Below are 23066 nucleotides of genomic sequence, written 5' to 3'. Positions count from 1 at the left end.
AGCCCGACGCGGGGCTCGAACCCACGAACCGCGAGGTCATGACCTAAGAGAATGTCAGACGCTTAACTGACTAAGCCACCCAGGAGCCCCTCTCACTTCCATTTAGGAGCCCCTGCTCGGGATGCAGAAGACATCTTGCTGAGTGCAGGCGCTCCAGTTTGTGCTGAAGTCATTTGTAAAGTTAAAGTGTCTATAGATAAACCCAGAGCAAACAGCAGTCCGGACCAGGTGGTGTTGGGGTAAATTCTGAGTCAAACAATATGTATGTAGAAAAACCTACAAATGCAAGACCTAGGGGGGGAAATGCTGAAATCATGTCATTATCTATAACTTTGTTCTCCTTCTTCACCATTTTAATCTAGTTCCTTGCTCTTCTTACATCTATTTTATGAAGTTTCTCAAAACCTTTCTGGAGAGAGATCTGTTGGGGATAAAGGTCTTAGATCCTGACCTTGTTGTCTAGGATCTTCCAGCCCACGTGGGATGGTGCAGCATAAAATACATTTTTTAAAATAAAGGAAAATACCAGGGTTGTTGCAGGGCCAGGAGGAATGGTCGCCTGTCTAGTGAGGAATAGGGACATAAATGACTTTTGGTTCCCAGGAGTGTGGCATGGACAGGAGTCTGCTGGGAAATCCAAATAGAGGAAGAAAGAAAGTGGAGTGTGAAGGTTTGGGCAGAGAGGGGGGGAGCGGGGAAAGAGAAATCTCTAGGGGCAGAAATTCTATGGAGACACTCAGAGGTATGCAGAGGAGAAAACTCTGCATGTTTTCAGTTGTGCTAGAGCCAGACCGAGGGCTGGCGGACGGGTTCAGAGAGCCGGCGGAGGAGACGAGCACATGCAAGGGGGAGCTCTGGGGGGCACGTAGGGGAGCTGTGGAAAGGAAAACAATGTCAGCCAAAAATATGCTGCAAGTGATAGCAGGAGGTGCTGGAGAAAGAATGGAGAAAAAGGCATCAAATTATGCAACAAGGGTTGAAAAACACCTAAGAATCCATGTTTGCACCCATTGGGTGCCCAATCGTCCCTCTGCACTCCTGCTCAGGGGGTCCTCTGCAAAGCCACTGGGCGACAGCAGACACTTGCGCCCTGGGATCTTGCAGCACAAAAACTTGAGGAGTCTTGTCGGCCAGCCACCTGGTCCAGAGTTCTTCTGAACGCTGGTCTCCAAGATCATAACCCCATCCCTTCTAATGTCACAGCCAGGAAGATTTTCTCCTGGTCCAGGCTGGGAGGGGGGATCTTTCCGGGAATTCTCAAGGACAGCCCAACCCCCATGGAGACAGGGAGGCGTCAGAATGGTGGCACCTCCACGGGTCAGGTGCACAGCTTACCGTGTATCCTTGCCAAACCTCATCACAACCTTATAAAGGAAGTAAACGTACCCCATTTTGCAGTAAGTTTCAGAAAGGGTTGCACACGTATCTAAGGTAAAACATCTAGGAACCGACAAAGTGAGGATTCGAACTCAGGTCTGTCTGACCCAGAAGCCCACATGCCCGCACTGCAAAATAGCAAGGCTGCATTTTGCAAGCAGTGCTTCAGGTGTGACTTTACAGGAACTGGCGGAGAGGATGAGGAGGGTGAGAGGGGTGGCTCTGCCAAGAAGATCTGGACTCAATACTGACTGGGGCCACTGAGGCAGAAGGCTGCATGGGTGCCGCGTTGAGGCGGCTTCAGGACCAGGTCTCTGATAGCCTGTTGATGGCCAAGTTCGTGAAGTTAATCAGTGAATTAATGAAAGGTAAACAATGGGCAGCAGCTGGAAATACTGGATGGTGCTGAAGTACATCAAAGTGCAAACTTTGGTGTTAGACATTGGATGAGTTAAACTCTGTGAGCCTCTGTTTCTCTCATCTGCAAAATGGGGATAATGACATTTACCTCATAGGACTTTTTGCAATTAAAAAAATTTTTTTCATGGTTACTTATTGTTGAGAGAGAGAGAGAGACAGCGTGAACAGAGGAGGGGCAGAGAGAGAGAGGGAGACACAGAATCTGAAGCAGGCTCCAGGCTCTGAGCTGGCAGCAGAGCCCAGCACAGGGCCCAGTCTCACGAACTGTGAGAGCATGACCAACCCGAAGTCGGGTGCATCAGATGCTTAATTAACCAACTAAGCCACCCAGGTGCCCCTAATGTTTATTTTTGAGAGGGAGAGAGTGCGAGAGAGAGAGAGAGAGGGAGCGTGGACACGCAGGGGAGGGGCAAAAAGAGAAGGGAAAGAGGGTCTGAAGCAGGCTCTGTGCTGACAGCAGAAAGCCCAGCAAGCCTGATGCCGGGCTCGAATTCATGAACCACAAGATCATGACCTGAGCTGAAGCCTATGCTCAACCAACTGAGCCACCCAGGTGCCCCACACTTTTGCAATGTTTAAATGGCTAATGGGAATGGGAACGAAGTGGTTCGTACAGTGCCCAGCACATAGAGTGAGCCCTCAGCCACTCCCACCACTCCTACCGTGATCATTATTATTACTATATGGGATGGGTGGTAGCTCATTTGCATAAGGAACTTCTAGAAACTAGCGTGAGCCCTTTCATTCCCATATCAGGCCCTCGGACTATCCTCTTATGATTCATTTTTCCCTCTCGGGGTCACCCAGGAGCTTATTTTCTCCTTATTTTCCCAAGACAAAATGTTGGAGGGAGATTTCCCTGAAGCTCAGAACTGTAATCATGACCCTGGACCTCTGGTCTCCCTCCTAGACCCCGCCCCGGAGCTGCAAGGGGCAGCAGCGGGGGCCGCTCAGGACCAGGAGCCCTGTGGTACCGTGGGTGTCCGGTGGGGGGAGCCAGAGAGTCGCGGCTGCCTCGCAGACCTCAGACAAGCCCTTAAGCTCCAGCAGGAGACCAGAGGCCCAGATGACAGAAACATCATGATACCTGCACAGCTTTCTGGGGGGTGTTTGGTTTTTGCTTGTTTTTTAATTCCGTGCTCCATGAAGTGCACCTGAGTTAGTGAGATCCCTGCCGTAACGGAGCACGCCATAACAAGAACTGAATTCTAAGAAGGATGGGGGAAGAAGTGGATTTTTCACTTGAATTTTAGATTCCTCTGCGTGGAAGGCTTGCATATTAAAAGGCAGCAGAGTTTGTCCTGGGATTCTCACCCGGAAAGAAGGACGCTCCAGGGAAACACTTATAGTTTTGTTTCCTCCTCACTGGGGAAAAGGGCGGGTTGGCTTTCAGAAAGTGAACTGCAGGCCCCGGTCCTCCCCACCCTCACGCCACGCGCCTGGGGACTTTGCTGGATGCTTACACCTGTGCAGAAGCTGTGTGGCGTCTGAGAGAAAATTCCACCCGGGAGCAGTCACTGAGCACAAGAGTCTACTGCGTAGCAACTTGGCCCTCAGATTTTAATTTTCAGAGACGCTATGTTGCTCTTCTTTAAATATTTCCCGAAATATTTCAGGGTGAGGGCAGAGAGAGCTCAAGGGAGAAGGAAAAGATGGATCTTGGGACACTGCACAGAGATGGCAAAGCTGCTGGCACCAAATCAAGGCCAGAGGGGTAGAGAGAGAGAGAAAGGGAAACATCAGCAGAGACAGGAAGAGAGAGAGGGAGGGAGGAAGGGAGAGTGAAACATCCCCAGAGAGTGAGAGAAAGGAAAAGAGGGGGAGGGGGAAGAAAAAGGAGAGACGTATCAGCGGGGGGGTGGGGGTAGAGAGAGACATCAGGTACAGGACAGGAGACTGGCCCTCTGCAATGCTTTGGCCCTGGGGCTGGAAGTGGGAGGAGAAAGCCAAGTGCACAAGTGAGCAGAGCGGGGTTCCGAGTATAAAACTGTGAGGTGCCTCCTCCCAGCACTATCTCTGCGGAGCACCCTCCCTCTCAGTGGAGCCCAGCAGGGCTTTATCAGCCAGTGCCTTCTGCCACCAGGAAGCCAGTGGAGTGTGAGTACCCTCCTCCTCCTCGGTTCTATTCATTTCCAGCTGCTCCTTGTTGCCAGTTCATCTTCTTACTCCTAATTGTTGCTTCTCGCCCTTTCCTTCTTGTTAATGAAGAAATACAGCTCACCTGGTTGCAACCGAGTAGAAGCAGCCAAGTCAGAGTGCTGGCAGTCTAGAAAGCCCATTTCCAAAGCCACGGGCTTCTTCCTAGGAGCCTGGAAGCAATGTCTTTGCTCATGATTTCTGGAGCTGGGTAGAAGGAGCACCTGAGTTCCGTGTACAAGAGGGGTTTGGGCAAGCGGCCCGCTTTATGTGCTGACTGGCTCGGGGTGCATCAGTGCTGTGTAGGGGTTTCGAGCTGTGTTCTTGAAATAACTGAGTAAAGTTGGAGACCTATCAATACGGCTCAAAAGAAAGTGGGGTGCTGGCAATGGCCCTTCCCAGCTCCGGCTGTCTGCACCTCTCTGCCTGTGCCGTCATGTTGGAGGGGGCGTGCATGCCGCCCATCGGGGGACCTGGCGGTCACCCTGCGACCCGAGATCTCACGGCTTCTTTGCTGCTGCATTTTCTTGTCTGGAATTCAGACCTCAAGGCTTCTAGGAGTGGTGCCCTCTGAGGACAGAAGTGTTTTCCTCAGGAGACAAGAATACCTGACAGCATTTTCTTTATTATAACAGCTTTAAAGAAACCCGAGCACCTCCTACCTCTTCAGACCAAAAGCTACCTAAGCTCAGGATTACTGTAAGTACCAAATCAATGTCAATACTTTCATTCTCCTTATGCTAGAGCATGGATGTTTAAATGTTTTCTTCTATATGTGTCTCCAAAACTTTGGTTGTTTTTTTTTTTAAGTGCTACTTGAGCCATAGACAATTAAAGACTTTCAGGCCTCTCCAATTGCATAGATTTCTAATATGCCCCGGCAACAGAATGAATTTTATTTCATCGAATAAAATAGGGAGTGTTGGTTGAGTTGAAATCTTGTATTGTCTTGCATTGGAATAAGTACTGCTGCATTTCACTGGGGATTTGGGTTTTGACTAGTGCTTTCTGACCCCAGCTGGAAAGTTCAACAGGTGTAGCTTCCAGAAAATTCCTCAGATGTTGTGGAGGATGTGCCAGTGATGGAAAAGGATGAGGCTCACTTTGAGGGACAGGGACCTGTCTGTCTGGCAGAGGAATCACCGTTTGCAGCAAGGGCATGGANCCCGATGGTTGTTTGCCCCCGCCCCCACCCCAGGGTTACTTCACGGCGGGCCATGAAGACAGCCTGTGTGCACTGCATCGCTGAGCCCTCACACACCCTGCAGACCCCCTCTGCAAAGAGGCTCCTTCACTCTTTGTTGACTTGAACAGACTCTCGGGTGGCATTACTCGCCTGCTCCAGGAAGTCAAAAACCACCGCAGCTTCCGTACTGCATGAGGCTGACTCTGCCGAGTAAACTCGGATGGTCCCCACTCTGAACCTCAGTTTTACCTTCTGTAAAGTGAAGGCTTGAACTTCGTGCTCTTTACAACCTCACGTGGCTCTCGCATTTTTCTCTCTTGGCTCTAAGAAAATACCGATGTTGAGCTCAAGGATATTGTCCTCTTAGATGTGTGATTTTGGTGGCCGGGGACAGGCGGGAGCTATGCAGCGGCCAGAGGGGTAAACACCAACACTGAGGGAATGTGACAGTCCCTGCTTGTCTTTTTTATTTTCTTCTTTCCTTTTTTCAAACCGCATGTAAGATGAGAGCCCTACCTTTGGTTTTTCATAATGCTGTTCTTCATCAAGCAAAAAAATAATGCAACCCTTAGATGCTTCTGTTTGGTACTTAACTAACCAGATAGTTTAACCATTGATAAATCCCTAGACACACAACTTTTTCTAAGACAGTCAGTAATATTTTCCATAACTGTGGCTTTTTCAAAGCAAGTCAGTAAAGGAAAGTAAAAAAAAAAAAAAAGGAAGGTGGGGGAAAAAAATACCACACACAGAGGCAACTTTTCTGGAACTTCTGAAGAAAGAATGATAGCCCTGAATGGGAGAAAAGTTTTTCTTTTTTAAAATAAAACTTTGAGGTGCGCCTGCGTGGCTGATTCAGTTAAGCATCTGACTTCAGCTCAGGTCATGATCTCACAGTTCGTGGGTTCAAGCCCCGCTTCAGGCTCTGTGCTGACAGCTCAGAACCTGGAACCTGCTTCAGATTCTGTATCTCCCTCTCTCTCTACCCCTCCCCTGCTTGTTCTCTGTTGCTCTCTCTCAAAAATAAACTTTTTTTTAAAATTTTTTTAAAAAGAAAGAAAAAATTAAAAATAAAACTTAGAGGAGCACCTAGGTGGCTCAGTCAGTTAAGCATTTGACATTGTCTCAGGTCATGATTTCATTGTTCATGAGTTTGAGTCTTGCATCAGGCTCTGTGCTAACAGTGCAGAGCCTGCTTAGGATTCTCTCGCCTTCTCTCTGCCCCTTCCACACACTCTGTCTCTCAAAATAAACAAATAAACCTAAAAAATATATATATAATCAATCAGTCTTAGGAAAAGTTTCCACACTTGTTGAATTCAACTAAGAATGGTTTGTTATTAACAAGGCGATATCCAATATTTAACCAAAAAAATGCCATTGAGCAGTCTCTGAGATGGGGGTCTTGCCATGCATTAAAAGTGTGGTTTGTATCTTACTACAGAAAATAGAGCCTACGCCCATGCCTTCTTCTGTTGGTAAAGAACAAGGCTGAGGGAAATTGTTGCATTGCGTCGGTCCCCAAGATGGAGCCCTAAAGTTTGCTGAAGCAGGTCTGAGCCTCCCTCTGGACAGGCTTCAGATCTACCAACCTCCCGCTGGCAGTGAAACACAGAGCATAGTCTGCGTTGGTCTCTGTGCAGGATGGTTTACTATCATTTTTTCCTTTTATTTTGAACAAAGCAAAATGAACATTCCATGTCTGTAGTTAGCTCATTGTCTCTCGTGGCTGGTGGAGAAGTGCCTTCTCCGTTTGCAGGCTCCATCTGGGGCCACAGCTCTGCTCCCCAGAAACCCACCGGGTGCCCTCCTGCCCCCCACCCTGCTGCTTTTCAAGTGCTCAGCCTGCTGATTCACGTCTTTTTGCCCTTTGTCAATTACGGAGAGAAAGGAAGGATGAATGGACGGTCTTTGATTGGCGGTGCTGGTGACGCCCCTTGTGGTCTTTGGAAAGACTGTTTTGGAGTTAAGGCTGGTGAGGCTGCGCACAGAGGCTTCTCCTGGCAGAGTGTGGCCCAGGCGCACGGGCCTCCGGAACAGGTACGATCTGTCTCAGGGATGCCTCTGCCTCCAGGAATGCGGGTGCCTGCGCTCCACTCTCCGGTGTGTCTTTCCTGAACAGAGCCTGGGAAGCGGGGTTCTCATGCTCTGCTGAGTGTCGTGGCTTGGGTTCAGCCGGATGCATGGGAGTCGGTGGCCTGAAAGTCATATGGCGCTCATCTTGGGTTACACGCTCCCTTGTTGAACTAATGAGTTTTGTTAACAGTGGAAAAGCAAGGGAAAAAAGTAGTCTGGGGTTTAATCTTACTCTGCTTCTAATTAATTAGAGCTTCTTCCTTTCATTTTCTTATCTTTTTAGTTACATTTAATGGCCTACTTAGATTTAAGAAATCTGAGTATCAGTAGAAGTTCCTTGCTGCATTCCCTTCCTGATTGGAATTATTAAAGTTTCCCCCAAGACCTGCAAATAGTGAAGCGTGATAAAATTCTAAGGTGAACTACAACCTTGAAGGTACTGGTTTCTCATGACCAGCACTCCTTCCTGAGTTCTGGAGCAAGTCGTCAGGACTCAAGGGGTTCTGGAAGTGTTTAGTAGTTTAGAACACAAGGTTTGGGGAAGGTAGGGGTCTGCCACAGCAGCAACTGCCGGCTTAACTCGGGAGAGGAGGCCTCTCTCTAGGGGACGGTACCCCCAACAACCCATCCCAACGTGTGGGTACTGGAGACCTAGATCACAGTAAGCCTTCTGTAGCCTGGATTTAGACAAAGCTCTGGCTTTAACTTTGGGTGGCTCCTCAGGGAGCTCAGGCCGTACAGGTTCTCAATCACGTCTGGCCAGTTAGAATATCGAGTTTGGCATCTGTTATCTCCAAAATCTCTGAGGTGGTGGTGTTTTTAAAATAAATAAATATATGCCAGACATTCCTAGAACATGAATTTGTTTACCCTGGAATAACCTATCTACTTGTTTCTGTAGCTGCTGGAAAACCTGTAATGTTTTCATTCAGTGCTGCCTCTGTAGGAATTGACCTCGGTTACAGAAACTCAAAGCAATTGTGTCTGAAGTCCTTGACGTTGCCTGAGGCTAAGCCTCTCGCAAATGGGTCACTAGAGCTGAGGAAGGACCTTACTGAGCAATATTGTCAGTTATATGATTTAAAGAGGAAGATATACGAACATAAAGGATATCACTTAGATTACAAAATAAAAGGTCATTTTTCACAATTGCTTAGAATTTGAATAGTTTTCTATGTGTAACTGTGAGGTCAGCTGAGCTCCATATAGACAACCTTTTGATTCCTGATCTCCAGCAATTTTCAATTTAAGAATTACTTAATCTGGGGCACCTGGGTGGCTCAGTTGATTAAGCGTATGACTTCAGCTCAGGTCATGATCTCATGGTTCCTGGGTTCGAGCCCTGCGTTGGTCTCTGTGCTGACAACTTGGAGCCTGGAGCCTGCTTCAGATTCTGTGTCTCCCTCTCTCTTTGCTCCTTCCCTGCTCATGCTCTGTCTCTCTCTCTCATTCTCTCTCTCTCTCTCTCTCTCAAAAAAATGAATAAGCATTAAAACAAAAATTAAAAAAAAAATTTCTTAATCGCACGGTTCATTGGAAAGCTCACAAATGCTAGTGTCTAATACTATTTTGCCAAGACAAAATGAGTGTGGTCTAGAATTCCTTGCATAGATAGCTCTGTTTTGTGCAATGATTAATGGCTGGCCATTGTTTAAAAGCGGAGCAGTTAGTTGGGCAGTGAAATAATGGAATTGAAGTGTAATGGTTACCCAATAAGAAATCAGTTACCCACATTGATTTTGGTACTGTGATTAATAGAAGCCCAAACTAGCCAAGATTGAAAAAAACATTTTTTTAAGGAATAACTTTATTATCTTTTAATAGATGTTTGTTGGCTATGGCAAATGCAACAATGATAGGGCTAAAAATAGCCATGAGAGCCCCTCTCACAGCCTGGTCACAGGGAAGAAGAGCTGGTTTATCTGCACAGATCTGGGGTATTACCTTGGTCATGTCTTGTATGCCTGTGGCTTCAACATTCCACTTGTGCTTTCTGCACTCTGATAGTTTTGATGTTTTCCTACTCCATGCTTACCTGCCTGTGCTCTTGACATTTCTTGCATGCACGGTGGTCTTGCCATTGTCTTTCTCCCTTTGCCCATCTCTGGAATTACATCATTGGTATTCTTCATTCGTTTCTACCTTGGCACTGTGAAAACTTCATTTTTGTCTAGGGGGAACCATTCTGGTGACGTTGGTGCTTTCCTATCATAGAGTTATCATGAGAAGGGGAGAGTCTCCTAGTGAACACAAGCCGTGATTACAATAGTATTTTCCCGAGGCACGCTTACTATAATCATGCATTGTACATTCTTATGTTGTACAATTCGTAGATTACAACTGTTTGGTTTTCAATAGCTTGGTTCACCTTTACCTTTTCCAGTTTCTGTACTTTGTGGAATATTATCCTTGACTGTTTTACAGCATTTAAATAACAAATTCCAAACATAAAGAATATCTGAGGCAGTTGCCTGATGTGGGGACATAGTCAAGCAATCTTTGAGTTGGAGAGTGTCTGTGAGCGGCTTCACTTAGGCTATGTCAACACACACACAGTTTTGTAAATAATTCTGCCCTTGCAAACCTTTAAAAACAAATCTCCAGCAATTTTTAATTTTTTTGTAAAATAAAAACTTAGTTTTACAAGGCTGCTTGGGACTTCTTGGAAAAGTGGTGGAATAGGAGGACCCTAAGCCCACCCTGTCCCATGGATACAACTAGATAACACTCCCAGAAATGACCCGAAGACTGGCAGAAACTAACACCACAGCTAAATGTAGAGAGGAAGCCATGTGGAAGAGGGTAGAAAGGGTGAAGATGCGGGAGCTAAACGGACCCACAGGTTGGTCCATGGCCAGAAGGGAGTCCAGGGCACAGAGAGAGGATAGAAACAGACCCTGGACCAGGGAGCCCACACAGGGAAGACAAATCCTCATAACATTTGTCTTTGAAAACCAGAGGGGCGCTGAATTTCATTCTCACAATGAGCAGGACTTAAAATCTGAAACTTTAAAAATCAGCAGGCTTGGCTCTAGGAGAGCAGAGTGGGAGAGAGGAAACTGAGGCCCTGTGCTTAAAGAGACTGCACAACAGCCCTGCGGAGACACAGCATAGAAGCAGCAGTTTGAAAAATGCCTGGGACAAGCAGGAAGAAGAGTTATTTACTCCTATCAGAGTGTGTCCTGGAGGGACCGAGATCACTGGGAGACTCCTCCAGGAACAAAGGAGCTGGCAGGTGCCACTCCCCTCCCTGCCCTCCTGCATAAACACACAGCCACCTGCAGGAACCAGAGAGGTGCTTACGCTCGCTACCTAACTTGCTAAAAGTGCTCCCTCACTGCTCTGCCCCCTGTAGACAGAACTGCTTCAGCTCCAACACTGCAGGGCCCCTTTAGGCTGGAGCCCGTTCAGAGCAGTGCCACAGTCCTGGCAGAGCACAAGCAGCCCCAACAGGTGGTGGACTCTCTCCTGGCCACCCCTCCAAAGTGACTCCTGCCCCAGGGAAAGGGAAAGATAACCACACACACCAGTGAGACCACAGCCCCAGCAGTGGGCTGGGGGAAGGCATCTGTCTGACTGCAGGCCCTACCTACCAACAAAAGCTTCTCAGTGGACAACACAGGGAGAGCACCCTGCAGATGGGTGCTACTGCATCTCCGGCAGATGCCTGGTCTGCCTCAACTCCAGCCCAAGACATCCTCAGACTGGCCCACTTACACCACACGGACCAAACCCTGCCCACAATAGCCAAGGAAAGTCACTGCAGATGACTGGACTGAAGGAAAAATCAGCTCAGACACAAAAGCTGGGTCCACACAACACACTTAGAGGACACCCCTGGGGCACCAGGTTCTGGTGAACAGGGGACTTTGCACTGCAGGGCACTACAGGACCTCTTCTTCATGAGGCCGTTACTTTGCAGTGCAGGAGACATAGCTGACTTTCCTAACACAGAGAAACCGATGCCGAGACAAACAAAATGAGGAGAGAGGAATATGTCCCAAGTCAAAGAACAGGACAAAAATCACAGCAAGAGATCTAAGCAAAATGGAGTTAAGTAATATGCCTGATAGAGAATTTAAAGAAATGATCATAAAGATACTCACTGGACTGGAGGAAAGAGTGAAGGACAACAGTGAGACCCTTAATGATGATAAAAAAAAAAAATCAGAGATAAAGAACACAATAAATGAAATTAAAAATACACTGGATGGAATAAATAGCAGACTAGAGGAAGCAGAACAAATCAGTGACCTAGAGGACAGAGGAAAGGAAAGCAATCAAGCTAAGCAGGTAAGAGGGGGAAAAATTATACGAAATGAGAATAGACTTAAGGAACTCGGCAACACCATCAAAGGTAGTAACATTTGCACTATAGGCACCCAGAATAAGAGAAAGTAAGGGGGGGCAGAAGTTTTATTTGAAGAAATAATAGCTGAAAAATTCCCAAATCTGTAGAAGAAAACAGAAATCCTGATTCAGGAGGCACAGAGAGCCTCCAACAAAATCAACCCAAGGAGGCTCCTACCAAGATACATAGTAATTACAATGGCACAAAGTAGTGCTAGAATTTTAAAAGCACCAAGAGAAAAGAAAACACATACAAGGGAAGCCCCAGAAGGCTATCAGCTGATTTTTTCAGCAGAAACTTTGTAGGCCTGAAGGGAATGGCATAATATTTCAAAATGCTGAAAGGAAAAAAAATCTGCAGCCAAGAATACTCTATCCAGCAAGGCTATCATTCAGAATGGGAGAGATAAAGAGCTTCCCAGATAAATAAAAGTTAAATTCATGAGCATTAAACCAGCCCTAGAAAAAAAATGTTAAAATAGGAGACTCTTTGAGTAAAAAGCAAAGACCATAAGCAAGAGTAAGGAAAGTAGGAAACACAAAAGCAGTAATAAGTATATCCATAAAAATCAAAGTATTCACAAAATAAAAGTATGTAAAGTATGACACCATATACCTAAATGTAAGGGCAAGTGGAATAAAGAATAGGTTCAAACCTGAGCAACCATTAACTTAATATAGACTGTTATATGCAGAAGATGCTACATACAAACTGAATGATGACCACAAATCAAAAACTAGTAATAGATATGCAAAAATTAAGGAGAAAGGAATTCAGTTATATAACTAAAGAAAGCCAACTAATCATGAGAGAAGAGAGCAAGAAAGGGAAAGAAAAACTACAAAAACAACCACAAAAAAGTAACAAAATGGCAATAAATACATGCCTATCAATAATTATCTTGAATGTAAATGGATTAATTGCTCCAATCAAAAGACATAGGGTGGCAGAATGGATTAAAAAAAAAAAAAAAGATCCACCTAGTTGCTGCCTGGAAGAGACTCATTTCAGACCTAAAGACACATACCGATTGAAAGTAAAGGGATAGAGAAGCATTTATCACACAAATGGGTGCAATAAGAAAGCCAGGGTAGCAATACTTAAATCAGACAAAATGCACTTTAAAACAATGATGGTAACAAGAAACAAAGAGAGAAACTACATAATAAGGGGAACCATCTAACAAGATATAATAAATGTAAATATTTATGCACCCAACATGGAAGCATCCAGACACTTAAAGCAGTTAATAGCCAACATAAGGAAAATAATCAGTAGTAATACAATACTATTATTATAACACCCCACTTAACATCAATGGACAGATCATTCAAATAGTAAATCAACAAGGAAACAGTGTCTTTGAATGACACATTAGACCAGATGGATTTAAGAGAAACAGGATTTAAGTTTCCGCTCTAAAACAGGAGAATACACATTCTTTTCAAGCACACATGGAACATTCTCCATAATAGATCACATGTTAAGCCACAAAACAAGTCTCAATAAATTCAAAAAGACTGAAGTCATACTATGCCTTTTTTCTGACCACAACACTATGAAACTACAAATCAACCACAAGAAAAAATCTGGAAGGAGCAAAATACATGTTATCTATAAAATGCTATCCAGCAATGAATGGCTCAACCAAGAAATCAAAGAGTAAATCAAAAAATTCATGGAAACAAATGAAAGCAGAATGATTCAAAATCTTTGGGATGCAAAAGTGGTCCTAAGAAATCTATAGCAACACAGGCCTATATCAAGAAGCAAGAAAAATCTCAAATAAGGAAACTAACATTACACCTAAAGAAGCTAGAAAAAGAACAACAACAACAAAAACAGAAGGAAGGAAATAATAAAGATTAGTGCAAAAATAAATTCTATAGAAATTTTAAAAACAATAGAAAAGATTGATGAAACCAGAAGCTGTTCTTTGAAAGGATCAACAAAATTGATAAAACTTTAGTCAGACTCCTCGAGAGAGAGAGAGAGAGAGAGAGAATTAAAATCACAAAAAAGGAGAAATAACAACTGACACTGCAGAGACACAAAGGATTTTAAGAGAATATTATGAAAAATTATATGCCAAGCAACTGGACAAACTAGAAGAAATAGATAAACTCCTAGAAACACATAACCTCCATAAACTGAATCAGGAAGAGAGAGAAAATTTGAACAAACGGATTATTGACAATGAAACTGAATCCGTAATCAAAAACCCCCAACAAACAAAAGTCCAGGACCAGATGGCTTCTCAGGCTAATTCTACCAAACATTTAAAGAAGATTTTAATACCTATTATTCTCAAACTATCCCCAAAAAAATGGAAGGAAAACTTCCATATTCATTCTACAAGGCCAGTATTACTCTGATACCAAAACCAGATAAAGAAACTACAAAAAGAAACTACAGGCCAATATCTCTGATGAACTTGGATGCAAAATTCCTCAACAAAATATTAGCAAACCAAATCCAACAATACATTAAAAAAATCATTCACCACAATCAAATGGGATTTATTCCTCGGATGCAAGTGCAATATTTGCAAATCAATCAACATGATCCATCACATTAATAAGAGAAAGGATAAAAAACATAACGATTTCAATAAGGGCAGGAAAAACATTTGACAAAGGACAACATCCAATTATGATAAAAACTCTTAATAAAGCAGGTTTAGAGAAAACATACCTCAACAGAATAAAGGCTGCATATGAAAAACACACAGCTAGCATCATCCTCAATGTTGAAAACTTGAGAACTTCCCCCTAAGATCAGAAATAAGGTAAGGATGTCTACTCTCAGCACTTTTTTAAACAAGTTTATTTAAAAAGAGTGTGAGCAGGGGAGTGTAGAGAGAGAATGCCAAGTAGGCTCTGTTCTGTACTGTCAGTGCAGAGCCCAATGCAGGTCTCAAACTCGCAAAGCATGAGCTCATGACCCAAGCTGAAGTCAAGAGTCAGACACTTAATGGACTGGGCCACCCAGGCACCCCCACTCTCACTCCTTTTACTCAACATAGCAGTGGAAGTCCTAGCCACAGCAATCAGACTACAAAAAGAAATAAAATGCATCCAGACTGGTAAGGAAGAAGTAAAACTTTCACTATTTGTAGATGACATGATGCTATAAATAGAAAACCTTAAAGACTCTACCTAAAAGCTACTAGACCTGATAAATGAATTTAGTAAGATCTCAGAATAGATCAATATATAGAAATAATGAAACAAAAGAAAGAAAAATTAAGAAAGCAATCCCATTTACAACTGCACCAAAAATTAAATACCTAGAAATAAGCCTAACCAAGGAGATGAAAGACTTGTACTCTGAAAACTATAAAACACTGATGAAAAACCTAGATGACAACACAAATGGAAAGATATTCCAAATTCATGGATTGGAAGAACAAATATTAAATGTTAAAATGTCCATACTATCCAAACCAATCTATAGATTTAATGCAATCAGTATCAAAATACCAATAGCATCCTTCACAGAACTAGGACAAATAATACTAAATTTGTATGGAATCACAAAAGACCCCTAATAGCCAGAACAATCTTGAAAAAGAAAAACAAAGCTGGAGGTATCACATTTCCAGATTTCAAGTTATACTACAAAGCTGTAGTAATCAAAACAGTATGGTGCTGGCACAAAAACAGACACATAAACCAATGGAACATGATAGAAAGCCTAGAAATAAATGCACAATTATATGGTCAATTAATCAACAAAAGAGGCAAGAATATGCCATGTGGAAAAAGACAGTCTCTTCAACAAATGCTGCTGGGAAAACTGGACAACTACTTGCAAAAGAATGAAACTGAACCACTTGCTTACATAATACAGAAAAATAAAGTCAAAATGGATTAAAGACCTAAACATGAGACCTGGAACCATAAAAATCCTAGAAGAGAGCACAGGCAGTAATTTCTCTGACATTGACATTTCTAGATATGTCTCCTTAGGCAAGGGAAATAAAAGCCAAAATAAACTATTGGGATTACATCAAAATAAAAAACTGCATAGCAAAGCAAACAATCAACAAAACTAAAATACAGCCTACTGAATGTGAGAAGATATTTGTACACGACATATCTGATAAAAGGGTAGTATCCAAAATATACGAAGAACTACTAGAACTCAAACTCCAAAAAACAAATAATCCAATTTAAAAATGAGCAGAAGACATGAACAGACATTTCTCCAAAGAACACATACAGATGGCCAACAGACACATGCAAAGATACTCAGCATCACTCATCATCAGGGAAATGCAAATCAAAACCACAATGAGATACCACCTCACACCCGTTAGAATAACTACAGTCAAAAACAAAGAAACACCAAGCGTTAGTGAAAATGTGGAGGAAGAGGAACCCTCGTGCACTGTTGGTGAAAATGCAAACCGGTGCAGTCACTGTGGAAAACAGTATGGATGTTCCTCAAAAAATTAAAAGTAGAACTACCCTATGATCCAGTAATCACACTACTTTGTATTTACCTGAAGAATACAAAAACACTAATTTTAAAGGATACACGTACCCCTTATTGTAGTATTGTTTGCAATAGTCAAATTATGGAAACAGCCCCAGTGTCAAAGTATGGAATATATGGTCCATCAGTGACAGTAATACTAATATATATTTTTGTATATGAATGATCTTTTTTATGGTTGAATAATATATATCCATATTATATATAATTATATATTATAATGGAATATTATTCAATCATAAAAAAGATGTGATTTGACATACAACAGAATATTATTCAGCCATAAAAAGAATGAATCTTGCCGTTTGCAACAATATGGATGGAGTTAATGCTAAGTGAAATAAGACAGAGAAAGACAAATACCATATGATTTCACTCACATGTGGAACTTAAGAAACAGAACAAAGAAACAACAGAAAGAAAAAGTGACAAACCAAAAGCAGACTCATAACTGTAGAGAACAAAATGATGGTTACTACAGGGGAGGTGGGTGGGGCATGGGCAAAACAGATTAAAGAGATTAAGAGTACATTTGTCATGATGAATACTAAGTAATTTATAAAATTGCTGAATCAATATTGTACACCTGAAACTAATATTACACTGTACTTAACTATATTGGAATTAAAATCATAAACTTAATTTTTTTTAAAAAAAAAAAGTTGCTTATCTTGGGAAGTGGCTATTTCATCTGCATTAGTGAGCACCATTTTATAACCTGACACCTGGCTCCTTTAACTGACAGCATGAAGCTTCAGTACTTGCTCTTAGCTCTTTCTATATTATTATTTGACTCAGTACGTTAAAATAACTATTTTTGAGTCTTTTTCATTAGACTGAGCTCCTTGAGTGCAGGATGTAGATGCTCGATATTTGTTGAACTAGAAACTGGACATAGGAATTTCAAGGCCAGAACCTTCTCATGGTAGCATTAAAGGCAATGATGAAAAAAGTAGTGTGGGATTAGGATTTGGGCAATAATCTCCATGACAATGTTGCAAGAGGAAATTGGTGCTTTCTTAGTCCCCTGGGATGTCATTGTCCAAATGAAGTGCTTTTAAACTTATCCTCTGTGGCTACTGTAACCAGGCCCAATGCTGGCCAGTCTGAAGTGATTTGCTGTAGGATGTGTATGAGCTCTGTCCTTTCCTGAAGGAGCCAGAGGAAGAGATATCCATGGAGAACACTCCCACTATGGCTAAAGTGGACCAGGGTGAAAATCAGGTTTTATCAAGTCTAAGAAGAAGGCGCCTCCCCAAGGCATTTGGCTATGTCATCGGTGATATGAAAGAATTTGCCGGCTGGCTTAAAGGTATTTGTGCTTCTATCCCTTGGATTGATGGGATAGGTATCTTGGGGGGGAATGACTTGCTGGTTCTTGTACTCATGTCTTTAGTTATATTCCCTTGACTTTTATCCATTTCCCTCCTCTCCAGTTTTTAACTTCTCATGTTCTTTTTTTAAGATTTTATTTTTAAGTAATCTCTACACCCAACATGGGGCTCGAACTTACAACCCAAGATCAAGATTTGTATGCTCTACCGACTGAGCCTGCCAGACACCCCTAACTTTTTATCTTCTAACCTCTTCCAATGTTTTTATGGAAAACAGTTGTCAGGACCAGGGCCCTGCTCATAATAGAGAAAGGCACTTGGTTCCATCCTGTAATTTCAACACTTAAGACACTGAAGTTTTATTATTGGTAACTCATTTCTTTGACTTAAGAGTCTGTACCGCTGAGCATGGTAAATAAGTGCATTCAATGCTTTCTGTAGTGGAGATTCTAATGGGGACAGTGTGGGTAGAGCATAAAGAAGCAGAAGGGTTTCAGGGATCTGGGTGTTAATAAAGGGGAAATGACTCAGAGGGAGAAAGCTTCCAGGAATATCAAAACTTAGTTCACCCTTATCAGAAGGGATATTGATGATTTTACTCAGGCTGGGTACTGGATGTGGAAAGGAGAATCTTGCCTTGTCAATTCCTTAGCTCTGTGCATCTTATCTCTTCCAGACAAGCCACAGGTGCTCCAGTTCGTAGACTGGGTTCTTCGGGGCATATCCCAAGTGGTGTTCGTCAGCAACCCTATCAGTGGAATCCTGATTCTAGTGGGACTCCTGGTCCAGAATCCCTGGTGGGCTCTCAATGGCTGTGTGGGAACAGTGATCTCCACCCTGACAGCCCTGTTACTTGCTCAGGACAGGTAGGTGTGTCCACTCAAGCCTGCTCTTCTTGCTTCTGAGAACACAGGAGCCAACCAGTGACTTCGGGCACCTGTGATAAAGTCCCACTCTTCCCAGAAAAATCCACCTTTATTCCACAGAACTCTACATTTGTCTTGAATCATATCAGGGATCATTTATATCCCTTATTATTTCTCTTTAATCATTCACTAAATCATTCTTTAATGATTAATCAATTATTTATCATCAGCATTTTGTTTGTTTGGGCATATGAGTTCTTAAAAAGTCTTGATGGCTTAAAAAATTCCACTAATTCCATGATATCTTGTTTCCATGCCTAATTTAGCAAATTCATTCTTTATAGGCAGTGCAAAGTTTAGTTCACTTTCTAGAAAGATGAATAATCACAAATTCCAAGTTAAAAAGTTCTGACTTAAGAAGTGTTAGTGTGTCTTCTCAACTATGTATTAGGTTAAAAATAGCACATACATTTTTAAGTTTATTTATTTATTTTGAAAGAGAGAAAGAGCAGGCAAGTGGGAGAAGAGCAGAGAGAAGAGAGAGAGAGAATCCCAAGCAGGCTGCACCCTGGCAGCACAGAGCCCAACTCAGGGCTTGATCTTGTACTAAACTCAAATATAGCATGTACTTTATAAATTAATCTGTCATCAGTGAAGTGATAAGCTGACCCCTTCCATGCGAGAAGACAGCTCCTGATTTCTAGTTTTATCGGGGAGGCTGCTGGTCTTCTAGATGTCCAGGATCAATGTGTAAGCACCAGTGGATGGTCATTGTAATAACATAGCTTTTATAACACTTACCGTAAAGTACCTAAGAAACTAACCAGAAATAGAATCAGAAAATATTCCACTTTCCCATCAGATCCAAAGAGACTGATTTCTTCCCCATAGCTTAGGTTCAATCCTATTGCAACGCACATCAGGAAATGGTCTATTCAGTTTGTGGGTGTGGTCCAAGACTGTGCCGTATTAACTATTCCTTCATTGTTTTGTTTAAGTGGAAAATGACCCGTTTTCCTTATCAGTTATTGTTTAGAAGTCAAGCCATATTTACGTGTGTTGATTTTCAAATCTCTTTTACTTTCCTCAGTCCTAAAGGACCGCATTAAAATGGCAACCCTGTTTTAAGTGAATCCACATCTTCCTGTTGCCTTAAGTATGGCATTCTGCAACTTGCAGACAGTACCATTAAAGCAATGGCAGCCAAGCATCAAACCTCCAAGTTCCTTATTGAGAAGATGAGTCTTTGCATAGCTGCCCATTGTCCTCACGTATAGTCCCAAATTCAAGAAGACAGTGTCACTTCTGGGGTTAAACCAGAAAAAATTCAATCACTTCCTACATGTCCTGATAGATTACTTAAGGTAGACAAAGGACATTGGACAGAGTTCCACCTCTCGTGCTCTCACCCAGGTGAATGTAAGTGATACCACCTTGCTGTTTCGCTGGTACCTCCTGCCCCTGCTGAAGGTCTCACACCACCCAAGCCACCCCTGTAGTGTGGCGTCACCCTCCTTCAGACCCTGCACCTAACCTCACCTACTCACTCCGCCATCTTCACACCTGATGACCCAATGACTTCATCCTTTAACTCAGCCCTTCATAGTGTGAGATGTCAGCTCTTAGATCCCTGGAGGGGCCTGGCTTGTCAGCCTTGGGGCTTATCTATAGAAGCTGTTCTATTTCTCACTTAGGGCTTCTAGTGCTCAATTATGAAATGGGAACCATTTGGGCCAGGAGTAGAAAATTACCATTAGGACAACCATCAGAAGTAAGGGGAAATGCAGAGAAGCAAAAAGAATTTGATGCTAAATGTGCACATAAATGGAGTACTCTGCCCAGGAAAAGTAATTGTTTTTTCATTGCAATAACTTGAAAATGGTTATTTGGAGACCACCAGATGGAAGCGCAGGAAGATGAACACATATGCTAAGTTGGAAGATTAATGTTTATAAGGTCACAGACAATACAAGAGTGAATTTACAATTCAGCAATCTTACACCTCTGACCAAGAATGTCAGAATTAGGAAAGTTTCACGTAAGAGCTCTGAGGCCCTTAATGATGCTGGCCAGAGACCCTTAATGATACAGAAGAAATAACAACGTTCCCGTGTCCATGCTGTGCCTCTCGCCTGCAGGTCAGCAATTGCAGCCGGGCTCCAGGGCTACAACGGCACCTTGCTGGGAATACTCATGGCTGTCTTTTCAGACAAGGGCAACTATTTCTGGTGGCTGTTATTCCCTGTGTCTGCTATGTCCATGACTTGGTAAGTTGTAACTGGTTTTCAAAACGCCTTTAGAAGAATATGTATAGAGCCAAGAGAGAATGGGAAGTTAGTATTTAATGGGTACAGAGTTTCAGTTTTGGAAGATGGAAAATGTTCTATGAATGGACAGCAGTGATGGTTATACAACAATGTGAATATACTTCGTGCAAGTGAAGTGCACACTTCAAAATGGTTGAAATGGTAAATTTTATGATATATATACACATGCACAATTTTTAGAAAAATAATTTTTTAAATTTAGATTCAGTTTAGGTCTATTGGAAACATAAAGGATCAAAAACACACTGATGCATGTGACCCTCCACACACATCTCACCCCGCCTCCCCCCATCCAAGATTCTGATATCATTGGTCTGGAGTCTTGCTTGGTCATGGGGAGTTTTAAAGCCTCCCATGGGGCTCCAAAGTACCAAATTTGAGAACGACTCCCTACGTCAGTGACCCTTAAATGTGCACACTCCCAAATCACCTGAAGGCTTATGAAAACACAGACTGCTGCTCCCTCCCCAGGACTTTGGATTCAGTGCATGTGGGATGGAGCCTAGAGATTTGCATCTCTAATTAGTTGCCTAAGGATGTGGCTGATCCAAGGACTACACTTTGAGAAACACTCTATGTGTGTGCCTATATGAACTCTCCTTACCCACCTGCCCCTGCTACCTTCAAAACATTGCTTTACTGAATTTAACTCCTTTTTTTAAACCCTAAATCCTTCACACTAGTTTCTTAAGTCCTCCCCCCATTTTGGGGGGGCAAACATTTCCTTCTTATTATGGCATATTTAGAATATAAAACACTGATATCCACGCAAATGAAAAGTGTAGCCCATAGAGTATAAAAAACACTGATATCTGCACAAATGAGAAGTGTAGCCTATGGAATATAAAACACTGATATCCACACAAATGAGAAGTGTAGCCCACTGAGGACAGTGTCTGCAGGGACGCCCACCCTGGCTGCACCCACAGGTGTGTGGGAGAGAACCTGCTGGCAGAGCCAACCTGTCCAGGAAGTAATTTCCAACCAGTTCTGAAGAATCAGCTGCAGGACAGGAGGCATCCTCTGCAGGTGCTCACCACACCCCCTCCCATGACCGAGCTCTGACCTTAGTGATGAGCCAACATGGAAGAGCACAAAAGAGGCCCAGAGACCGTCTAATCTAATCCAGTCCCCCAAGCTACAGACAAGGAGATGGAGGAGTAGTTCCTTGCCAAAGGTCACCAACTGCTAAAGCTACTGCCCCCAGCCCCCACCCTAACCTTCCTCCAGCCCACACCACCTTACATCCTTCCTAGGACAGTTGTTTCTCTTTTCAAAACCAGGTATATAAACACTCAGGAAGATCTGGAAATTCAAGATGGTGGTCACCTCTAGTGCAGAGGGAGGGTCATATGATCAAGTGGGTTACACAGGGGGGCTTTAACCATGTAGATAATATTTTATTTTATGTCTGAAATACTTTGAAAATATTTCTAAAACCTGGATTTTATGTCACTGTGAGCAACCCAAGAGTATAATTTTTCAAAACCAAGTAAGCGAAGCATTCATTTTTGACCTTGTGTAAGAATTAGTCTCTGACAGGGCTTCTTCCACAGGTGTTTGTTTTTTGTTTTGTTTTGGTTTTTGGGGTTTCTTTTATTTTTTCCTCCCCTGTGAAAAGTTTGCTTCAATAGCACTTTAGGGACATATTTGCCCATGAAACAAAGCCCCTCCACGGTGTAGAGATTCAGTTTGTCAACTGACTTGTCACGTGCACGTTCTTCCATTTTTTTTCTGTGGTTGTTGCTGTTGTTATTAGTCCAGTTTTCTCAAGTGCACTGAGCTCCTTGTTCTGCAAATGGGACCTCCCAGTCTTCACTCTGCCCTTCAACATGGCGTTGTCGATGTACCTTTCGGCCACAGGACATTACAATCCGTTCTTCCCAGGCAAACTGCTCAGACCTGTAACTGAGGTTCCCAATATCACCTGGACTGACCTCAGTGCTCTGCAGGTAAGGTACACTGTCTTCTCACATTCCTGCCTTGCTCTGGAAGACTCTGTGTCCTCCTTGTTAATTGTTCTTGGGCATCAGAGCCTTATGGAGACTCAGCTCTAGGGTGGCCTTGCTGACTTCATCTTGCCCTATAAACCATTCGTCCTGCTCCAAAACTTTGGGCTCTAAGGGCTTGTTTATTATTGTTATTGAAGTGTAGTTAACATACAGTGTTATATTAGTTTCAGGTGTACAATATAATGATTCAGCAATTCTATACACTACTCTGTACTCATCAGGATAAGAGTACTCCTAATCCCCTCCACCTACTGCACCCATTCCCCCACTTACTCTGGTAACCACCATTTTGCTGTCTGTAGTTAAGCAACTGTTTTTTTCTTCCTTTTTTTGGTCTCTTTTCTCTTTGTTCTAAGGTTTGGGGATTTTTTTTTTTAATTATGTTTAATTTTGAGAGAGAGAGACAGTGTGTGAGCAGGGAAGGGGCAGAGAGAAAGGTAGACACAGAATCTGAAGCAGGCTCGAGGCTCTGAGCTGTAAG

At 42.9% G+C, this 23066-nt stretch overlaps 1 protein-coding gene across 2 annotated transcripts in view; it reads left to right on the top strand.

Moving 5' to 3' along the window:
• Nucleotides 1-3796: 3796 nt before the first annotated feature.
• The window catches only part of SLC14A1 (solute carrier family 14 member 1 (Kidd blood group)), a 29089-nt gene continuing 9819 nt past the window's right edge, over nucleotides 3797-23066 (top strand). Inside the window, exons 1-6 of one of the 2 annotated variants that reach the window (XM_077777592.1) lie at nucleotides 3797-3894; nucleotides 4569-4632; nucleotides 17202-17358; nucleotides 18057-18246; nucleotides 20385-20513; nucleotides 22333-22525. In XM_077777592.1, coding sequence (XP_077633718.1) covers nucleotides 17223-17358; nucleotides 18057-18246; nucleotides 20385-20513; nucleotides 22333-22525 — 648 coding nt within the window. In that variant the 5' untranslated portion in view covers nucleotides 3797-3894; nucleotides 4569-4632; nucleotides 17202-17222. Of the gene's footprint in view, nucleotides 3895-4568; nucleotides 4633-7015; nucleotides 7160-17201; nucleotides 17359-18056; nucleotides 18247-20384; nucleotides 20514-22332; nucleotides 22526-23066 lie in introns of those variants that run through there. The other variant, XM_077777590.1, reaches the window with a different exon arrangement.

This window comes from Crocuta crocuta, unplaced genomic scaffold (genome assembly GCF_008692635.1).
Source record: "Crocuta crocuta isolate KB4526 unplaced genomic scaffold, BGI_CrCroc_1.0 scaffold36, whole genome shotgun sequence".
Lineage (NCBI taxonomy): Eukaryota > Metazoa > Chordata > Mammalia > Carnivora > Hyaenidae > Crocuta > Crocuta crocuta.
This window is presented reverse-complemented; position numbering and strand designations above follow the sequence as displayed.